This window comes from Papaver somniferum, chromosome 11, assembly GCF_003573695.1.
Source record: "Papaver somniferum cultivar HN1 chromosome 11, ASM357369v1, whole genome shotgun sequence".
Classification (NCBI taxonomy): Eukaryota; Viridiplantae; Streptophyta; class Magnoliopsida; order Ranunculales; family Papaveraceae; genus Papaver; species Papaver somniferum.
This window is the reverse complement of record NC_039368.1, coordinates 137,175,849-137,185,870: the sequence shown is the minus strand read 5'-3', so window position 1 is coordinate 137,185,870 and position 10,022 is coordinate 137,175,849. Positions and strand designations below refer to the sequence as shown.

Sequence of the window (10,022 nt, the reverse complement as noted above, 5' to 3'; positions counted from 1 at the left end):
TCAGAATACTTCAACTAAATATGGTTAATTCAAATTCTAGTATGAACCCAATTTCTGTGTTAGGATATATAATTAGAATATTCCAGAAGAAATCAACATGTAAGAATATAGATGCCTATATGTATCTATGAAACTGATTTAGGCTATATAAGAAACAAGTTGTGTGCCTAAATTATTTCTACATTCTCTACTCTATATAAACATGATTCCTAACAACCGTTGAATCATAAAAGGAGGAAAAAAAAACGATAAAGAGATCAGATTCAACTAACCGAGGCAAGGATCACTCTATCCTTAAACTCGATTTTAAGTCTCTGTTGTACTTCCATTCCCATAAACATTTGTTCGAATCTTCCAGTCTTTTTCTCTTATATTACCCAAGAATTCAAAATCTAATTCATCATGGTTCCTCTCAAACATATCTTCGTTTGACATCCGTAGAACCAAATCCAAATTCCAATCAAAAATTTGAAAAACAGAGGACTTGATTTGCTGTGTTAATTACTTCTAGAATCAATGAATCAAAGGAGCCATGGACTAACGTAAAAGGCAACGACAACCCCGGCTGTATAATCTGCTGGTAATTTGATCGAAGCACTAAAGAACCCATGAAGATAAAGGTCTTGTGGGACAAATCCTGAACCTGTACCATAGATTTTAACGATTACTTCACAGTTGGAGGAAGAGGAAAAGGAACTGAAGAAGAAGTGTAATTCGACCATTAAAAAAGACGAAAACATAATTTTTTAAATTGTGGGTTTGAGAATAATTTTCTTCCAGAAAATGGGTGCGCGCCTGTAGTTTTTTTGAGCGTGGGTTTCTCAGTGGAAAAATATGGGAGAATGGGTCTCACTGTAGTTTTCACATAATATATTAGAGTTAGTTTGGTCCAGTTGACCCAGTCAACTGTTTGTTTGGTCCTTTTTAAGAATATAAATTGTTATTTGGTCCAAAAATTATTGTTTGGTCCTAGGGTGGGCAATACCCATGCGCGATGACGTCATCAATGATGTCACAGTCCTTTGATAGTGTCAAAAATACCATTTTTTTTCTCTTTTTTCTCTCTCTTAATAAAAATAAATAAATAAAAACTTAAATATCTTTTGAACCATATGTCCAAAAATGATAAATTTTATATATTCGGAAAGCCCTCGACGATAGCTTTCCAACGAGTACCATTGTCGCTATGTTTCAGAGCTTTTAATTTTTGCCTTATTTTTTAGGTGCTAGTGTGAGCCATGGTATAAATGCCAGGATAGCAATAGGTGCTAGTGTCAGCCATGGTATAAATGCCAAGATAGCAATAGCTTTCCAACGAGTACCATCGTCTTCCGCACAGAGGAAGTATGACTCAAAGAGGCAAGATAGCAATAGGTGCTAGTGTCAGCCATGGTATAAATGCCAAGGCCACCATATTTGATAGGGAGAGTGGCCAGTCTTTGTTGCAAAGGTCCAAACCCATCTCCATCTTCGGTGATTAAAAGCCTCAAATATTGGAGTAGGTGGTCGTCAAAGAGGTCAGAGGCCTGTTGTAGAGCTGTCGGATTAGTAGTACGCATAGCAAAATATAGTCTAGATACACCGACACAATTACGGAGTAATAACATATCACTCTGGGGATCTCTGAGCTTTTTGATAGAAGACATTAGCTGAATAGTCTTATTCACCCTATTAAGCGCCATGTCACTCAAGAAATCCAAATCCAAACTCACAGGTCCACCCAAAAGCTTAACTCCCTTGCTAGGTCTACCAATATCCGGGGGGAAAACACCTACCTCCAAACTGCGTGGATCGGTAGTGGGCCAAAAAACCTCGGTCTTCTTGATATTAAGGTGAAGACCTCTACCCGGTCCTTCAGACTCAATAATTTTCAAAGCTCGAGCAACCTCCATAGTGTCTCCAATGATAGTGCCATCATCCAGGTACCAGGCGTGCAAATCAAGCTTGCAACAAGAAGCAATGGACTTCACAAGGGGATGGAGTGCCAAAGAAAACAAAAGGGGACCAAGAGGATCACCTTGTTGAACACCGAGTGCAGAAGACAAGATGTATTGGTCATAGTACAGTTTAGCAGGCCTAGTATAACAAAATTCTACCCAACGAGAAATACACGGACAATGAAGCCGAACCTCTTTGATAAGAGAAGACCTTCTCACCATGTTGAAGGCATTCGAAAAATCAATAAGTAACATTGACATATTATCCGAGTGACCTTTCAACTCCAGCAAATTGTTGACAGAATGAAGTATACTCTCTCCCCGCACCGGCACTCCAACACCAAGCTGATGATCACCCAAGTAGGATTGCATATCCTTACCAACTGAGAAAGCAGCCACCTTAGAGACCAAACGGCGCCATATAGTACCAACTGCTATTGGCCTAAGACCACTCCCGGGCTTGAGTAAAGGTGTAAGGGGTGCACTTGCGATGAGCTCACCTAAAACCTTAGGGCAGTTACCTTCCAACCAAAGGTTGACAACCCCAGTAATCGAAGCCGCTAACTCGTCTGCCACAGCCGCAGCTGCACCACTTAAAACGTCGACTAAATGTTGAGCCCGTAAACCATCACGGCATCAATAAGTTCCCCTAGGGAAACTTTTAATGGCACCAATTACAGCCCTTGAGTCAACTGTTATTGGGTCACCAATAGCGACTTCATCCGGAAAAGAGGGTGGAGGAGCTGTAGGGTGTTTGGATTGCAACTCGGACAAAGTGCTCTCATTACGAGGCGCCAACCCGTTCGAAGACAAGATATGAATTGCAGCTGCGAAATGCCCGTGACCAATCTTCTTGCGACAAGCACTCAAATTAGCCACTTCTGGCTTGTCTTTCTTGTCCTTTTTAGCTGAGTATTGTTGGCATGGGAGGCGTAGCATCTTGGAGATCAATGTGAGGCAGCCCATTGGTTCCTTCCAAGTGATCAAAGCCTGCTGGATGGCTGCAATTTGAAGTCGCTTCCTGTTGGAAGACTTCTCTTCAGCCGAACGAGTAGGCTTGTATAGATTTAAAGTGCAAATGGGAAGCAACAACAAGCGAATCCAGGACAACATATCCGTAGGTCTACACATCACATCATCCAAACAAGTCTTCAAGGCTCGAGAGAAGCCTAATCTGCATTGATGTGGGATGTTAGAAACCGTGGTAAACCGCCGCTAGAAAATAGCATTAAGCAGATCAGGCGAGAGCGAGAAATACTGCTCTGGTGCTTTCCTGGGAACATCAGTCTCAAATGAATTTGTATGAGAAGCACAGTCGACCCCCAAAGCTGTAACTTCACTATCAACCCCAGCGCCAAACACAACAACAACGTCAACCTCAACTGATTCCGTGAGAGCAACACAGTCGACACCACTAACTACAACTTCAATATCAACCCCAGCACAATTCACAACAACGACATCTCGCAAAACAGACAATGAGGAGCATATCGGCCTGACGATACCATGTATTAGAAAGTTTGCTGAAGCACCAGGACCGGCGATGGCTGCGTGACGAGCTCCTTCCAAACCTTTGCAGGAGGTTCTCCAGGCTCGTAAGGTCATACAATGACTCCAAAGCCATAAACGTGTCTGTTGAAGAACATATTCCCAGGCGCAGTAAACATGAAAATCGTTAGAGATTATGGCTCTGCAACCGATCTTATTGTCATCTGTGGAACAACGTCTGTCTTGTAAATGTTTTGCTAAGGAACCCCTTGCATAGCCTCTGCCTCCAACACCATCCATACAACTATGAATTTTTTGGAAAGGGCAGTGGATATACCCAATCTGTGAAGCAGCCTCAGCGTGGAAGGTTTGAAACGACTGAGGAGTAGATGATGTCCAAGGTGAAGGAGGAGGTTGCTGAGAAGAATTTTGTGAGCAGCTAGGATCATCAGACTGTGTAGAAGAAGGCATAATTGAAAAACTCCACAAACCCTAAAAAGAAAACCAAAAACCCTAGGTCGAAAGAAAAAACCGGAGAAAAGGAAAATAGTCGTGGTATAGGGAAGGAAAAATAACAGAAAAACAAATGCAGGCGCTAAAAAATCAAAGCCCGGAAGATGCAGGCATGAGACCAATCCATTGACAAACCCTGATTTTTAATCGCCGGAGTTTGTCTGTGGAGCTCATCGGCAAAAAAAGTGATTTTTGACCCACATATTTTATATTACACTGTTTCTCTAAACTAAAAAGTAAAATAAAAAATCCGGTGGGCCCACATGTGTATGGACCCACTATTCACCCAAAAATAATCCTTTCTAATTAGGGTTCTTAGAGAGGACGATGTTTAATTAGGGTGTTTTTGTGCCGTCTCCAGTCCAGTCTGTATAAAAACTGAATCAATACGTAGTCCAAAAATCTTTTACACCTTTTTAATCTTCTGCACCACCACCAGCAACTGTTAGCCAACCTATCATTACTTTTCCTGTTGTTCATCCTTCAGAAAACCCTACATCTGTGTTGGTCCAACCTGTCTTGAATTGTGACAACAACAATAGTGTGGTTGCCCAAGTTGCTGGAGGAGGCAGTACTGAGAATCCCATGTTGGTGGCAGGAAACGCTTCCCACAGATGCAGAGTGAAGAGGAACAGAGGGCCTAGGATTCGTGGTGTTGCTGTTGCTAATCGATCAAAAAAAAAAGAAAAAGTAAAAAGGTTCGTGGACATATATTAAAGAATCCAGTTGAGCATCCTCACGCAGGACCTAACTTCATTTATATTGGCGGTGACCGTTCCAGTACTGTTAGCCATGATGCATCTAGGAGAACTGGACGTCTTCGTGGACAGCCTGCTGCTGCTGCTGCTGCTAAGGCAGATGAAGCTTAAGTTATCGGCTGTTTTAGTTTGTTTGAATATTATGAATCAATCTTTCATAGTTTGACATTGAGAAGTATACTTTTAAACTTTATAATCTACTTATTTTGGTGTTCAAAATGACCAGGTTGTAGGTCTCTTTGTGAACCTCCAATTTGATGAGGTATTCTTTGAAGAAGTCAGTTGTTTGCAAAACCATTTGTTGTTTACATAACCATTTGTTGTTTAAAGCATATTTTCTTAAATCAATCATCTATCAAGGTGGAGTTTAAGGTTACCGTAAGTTTGTTTTGTGTTGAGTAAGTCCATGGTCCAGTCGTACCATGATGATCCGAGTCTTTAGCCATTTTCTACAAGTAGTTAGTCTGTTTTGTTAGTGGGTTCTTAGTTCCTAAGAAGTAGGACACGTTTTTTTTCTTTCTTCAGTTAGTTATAAATATGTTTTTGATACGCAGTTAGCTATAAATATGATTCCTGTAAATTGCTATATGACAGAACAGAGACCAGTATTTGATTAAATTTAATACCATGTAGATATTAAACTTTTCTGTGAATCCTGTCTGCTCTCTGTATGCCAAATTCTACACAATATTGTTACTAACATGAGGATATAACATCCCCGAAGACGCTCCACTAACACCAAACTACCCAAAGATAAATGCAGTGTTGTCATGCCAGTAGTGAATACCTTTCCTTGTTTGCCTTTCATACACCAAACTCCATTGGTTTAATGGAATATCATAAGACCACACATAATGTTTATCTTTGTTGTCTTTATAAGTAAACACGATTCTGCATTTTGGATCCATGACAAATAAAAGAGGGCGCCAGTTGGTCTTACCTGCTGGATACATCAATGAAAATGATCCTAAATCACCACTAATACTCGTATTTCTTTTCGGTTGTCGTAAACTAGTCTCTTCCATTAAGTTAACTGCTATTCTTCTTCTTCAAATACCAAAAGTCCATTGGATGATTTATCGAATCCGAATTGAAAAACAGTAGTGATCCTCCCATCTCGAGGAGGCCACGATAATAAGACGGGTGGAACATATCCTTTGTAGGGAGTTTAATTGTAGACATTTTACCCGTATTAACATCAAGTATGAGTAACTTTACATATTCTCGATTTGAGTAATTTGAACCACGATATAATTTTCTACATATCCAGTAAAAACAATTATTTACAGAAACAGGTAGAGAAGAAATATCCATCACGAAATCTATTAAATGGTCGGGCATTGAAACACACCTCCATTTTATGTCACTGAGGATACTAATTTTCCAAGGAGAATATGCAACCACTCTGTATTTTGATGCGATTGGATCATAAGCCAAAAAAGCATTACACAACTTTTTAACTCTACGCTGTGCCATGCCCATGTACAACCAGCTTGCAGTAACCAGATTATAGATTATGATGTCATGAGAAAAATGAACATTATGAATGCCATTATCATCAAAGATTTGAATAAAGACTCAATGAATAAGTTGTTCCATTGTTGGGATACGCACCTAAACCAATGTAGACTGGAATCCTTGTGAGTATATTATAGATTATGATGTCATGAGAAAGATGAACATTATGACCGCCATTATCATCTTTAGATCCCTTCGAAGAAGAATAGTTCAGCATACGTGCTGTCTACAGAAAGAAAAAAAAAAAAACATTACTAGGGTTTAGGTAAATTTGATGGGTATATCTAGGGTAGTGGGATAAAGAGTGTCTTACTGGATAGTAAGATATTTTCCCGGAAAAAAATTATATTACTACCTTATACAACACATAGTATACTAAAATGCGATGTAAGGTACATTGCATTTTAAACCTTAAAAGCTAGTATGAACTTTCTTTTTTCGTTATCTCAAAGATTTTAGTGCTAAAATCTTTGGTATCGACGAATTTTAAAAGTCCATATTAACTTACCATCGTACTACTATAGTCACATCTTGTTCTGAAACATAACTAGCTTGAAAATTGGGTGTATTTTCCAGTCTTTCATGACAGTATCATATGCATTAGTTGTTACTCTTGGGATTGCTTTCATAATCATCACTTTCCAAATGACGTGGGGGTTTCCACTTTCCACCACCTGATCTACGTTAAGATGTTAAAAAGCTATTGCATGTAATGAAGCGATTGTAGTCCAACTGTTAGGATATTTGCCTTCCAAGCAATAGACCCGGGTTCGATCCCGGCAGACGCAATTAAATTTTTTTAACGGCATTTGTTGTTAATTTTTTGTTTCTGATGGTGCCCCAGGTCGTGACATCTTTTTGTCTGGTCTGCGATGGTTGGAGTTTTCGACTCCCACAACAATTCCAAAAGCCATTTTGGTCATCTTATTCTTGGAGAATATGCCGTTGAATTTCCAAGTATTCGGAGAGAAAATTATATAGCTCATGTAGGCAGGTAAAGGCACTGACATAAAATTATATAGCTCATGTAGGCATGTAGAGAAAATTATATAGCTCATGGATGACAAGACCTTATTGAGGATGAGCACCTTCTAACGCTTTATCCTTATTGGTCTGACATGTTAGCTAGTAAGTTATTTTAAAAGAATCGATAGATAAAGATAATAATGAAAAATTAGAGAATTTAAATACTGTAAGTGCAGCAAGGAATCGACGTCTCTACCAACTAGGCGGACAATGCTCAAAACCGTTTTATAAGCGAAAGCAAAAGCTATAGAAGCACAAAAATGAAATAAATCTAGTAAAGATGAAAATCTACAAAATCAAAAACAACAGCTAATATAATGCTAGCTTCAGCTGTTGTGAACCATTTGCACCACCAATTCCATGGTGGGTTTCTTCAACATCTCCAAGTTCATAAAGCAGTGTTATTGCCATGCCAATAGTGCACAATTCCATTTGTTTTTCTTGCACAAATCAATTTCCCTCGGTTTAACTCAGTATCATAAGAGCAGACATACATATGTTTGCTATCATCGTCTAAATGGGTAAACACGATTTTGCATTGTGGATCCATGACAAAGAACACAGGGAAATAAGACGATTCTCGATACAGGTTCCAAAAAACATTGGATCCTAGAGTACTTGATCTTTTCAGCTCAAGTAAGCTAATCTCTGTTGTTAAGTTAATATTCCAAGTCATAACCCATTCATCATCCTCATAACCACATTTATCATTCTTCTTCTTCTTCAAATACCAAAACTGCACTCCATCAGAATCCAACGCACCAGAGTGGAAAAACCATAGCAATCCTCCTATCTCTAGCAGACCAGGGTACTTTGGCCAGTAATATTGTAAAGCCTTTACAGGGAGTCTAATGGTTGACACTTTTTCCTCGCTAGTATCAAGTCTAACTATGTATGCTCCATCTTGTTTTAGTGCATTATCCCTTGATTTGCATAACCAGTGTAAAAAGTAATTTATCATCTATTATGAAATCTAATAAATGGTCGGGCATTGAAGCATAGCTCCAATTCATGTCACTGAGGATACAGAAGATCCGATCAGAATATGCAACTACCTTATATTTTGAGATGATCGGGTCATACGCCAAACAAACATGACTATGAATAGGCATGTCATGATTTGTGCCTATATACACCCAACTAGCAGTACTTAGGTTATGAACAAATAATTTATGTTGATCCAGGACACAATATCGGAAAGATAAAAGCAACGTATCATTTAAAGAGTGTTCCATGTAAATATAGGAACCGCATAGAGAACCACTAAAATCTCCTTCAGCTGGTAGTCGAAAAGGAACCAACTTCTCTCCCTTCTCATCGCAATTAAAGAAAACAAAGTTATACGTGGTTTGTTTTTTCTGGTGGTCTTCTGGCACGATATATTCACGTTCAAGGAAGATGAAATCTTTTGGTTTATTTGTATATGGCAAATAGAAAGATTAGAACAAAGCATCGTACATTAAGTTGTACCATTGTTTGCATACGCACCTGAACCGAATACAAATCCTTATTAAGTTGTACCATTGTTTGCATACGCACCTGAACCGATACAAATCCTTACCTGGAATCCTCGTGAGTATATTGTAGGTTATTATGTCACGAAAAAGATGAACATTAGGGCCGCTATTATCACCTTTAGAATCGTTCTTCCCATTCGTAACCATCGGCATACTCATCATCAACTATATCAAAGAGAAATCGCAGAAGGTTAGGCCAATTCATTGACGTGCTTTTTTATACAGAAAAAAAATGTCTTATAAGAACATCTCCAATGATACATCCTTGTCCTACGTATATGGACGGATAAAGTAAACATTCTTTGCTGATTTGTATTGAAAATTTCCTTAAAACTTCTCCAATGGAATGTATGTGAAGAAAATGTTTAAGTCCACATAGGATAGACATTTATTTTCTCTAAAATTCTTCTCCAACTCAACTTCTTAAATCAATATGAAGATGACATGGCTTAAATTTTTTTAGACATTGTCAAGGTGAATGTCTAAAACTAGACATTCACCTTGACAACGTAAAACTATCCTAATAAGCTTTTGCTTACCTAAATTAATTCAAAATATATTAAATAACCATTTTTAGCTCTAATAAAATCTAAAAATTACTAAAAATAAAATTTACATTTAATCCTTAAAAAATCACAAACAACACCATTGGAGATGAACTACTTTTCCTCCCGAAACTTAAGGAAAAATTGGAGTAAGGATGTCTTATTTGTGTTGCCACCTAGGAAACACACACAACCACCATTGGAGAAGCTCTTAGATGCAAGAAGTTCAAGAAAATCATCTCCAACCGATAGAGTCTAATTTTATTTGGGAATCTATTTGGAACAATCTTATTGGCTACCATTATATTCTTTTAATTTGAAAAATATATTTTGGGGAACAAATAACTAATTTTACATTAAAAATCTGGAAAGATATCTTCACATCGTTTAGGTGATCCTCTGAAACCAGAGGTTCTGTTAGAGCATCTCCAACAGAGGGTAGATTTATTTATTTTAAGTGACACATAGGATTTTAAACCCCCGTATGGTATAAATTCATCTCCAACAGTAGGGTCCTACAAGTTAGGAGGGACCGATTACTAAATATGAAGGTGTTCAAGAAAGTGTTATCTACTCCTCCGGTTGCACCTCCGCGTCATGTTTTTAGAATTTTCTTTTAATTCTAAAGGTTCAAATTCTCATTATTAAAGATAGTCTTTTAGATTTGAGGTCCTATATTTACTCTATGTTTAGACCCCATAAATTAAAGGACTAAATAAA

General features: G+C 38.2%; 1 protein-coding gene across 1 annotated transcript; it reads right to left on the bottom strand.

Annotated features, from left to right (window-relative positions):
• Window positions 1–306: 306 nt before the first annotated feature.
• Window positions 307–3,050, bottom strand: LOC113325288. The gene is made up of 3 exons (XM_026573487.1): window positions 2,597–3,050; window positions 1,323–2,542; window positions 307–492 (listed from the first exon to the last, which is right to left on the bottom strand). Exons 1-3 carry the CDS (start codon window positions 3,048–3,050, stop codon window positions 307–309), a joined length of 1,860 nt encoding a protein of 619 aa, XP_026429272.1.
• Between the last annotated feature and the right edge of the window lie 6,972 nt (window positions 3,051–10,022).

Excerpts from the sequence above, each read along its gene's own strand:
- LOC113325288 (XM_026573487.1), bottom strand. The coding sequence starts at position 3,050 with ATGTTGTCCTGGATTCGCTTGTTGTTGCTTCCCATTTGCACTTTAAAT. Across the intron at positions 2,543-2,596 it reads TGTAATTGGTGCCATTAAAA|TCGACGTTTTAAGTGGTGCA; the intron begins GTTTCCCTAGGG and ends CTCAACATTTAG. Across the intron at positions 493-1,322 it reads CCTCTGTGCGGAAGACGATG|CAAATCAAGTCCTCTGTTTT; the intron begins GTACTCGTTGGA and ends TAATTAACACAG.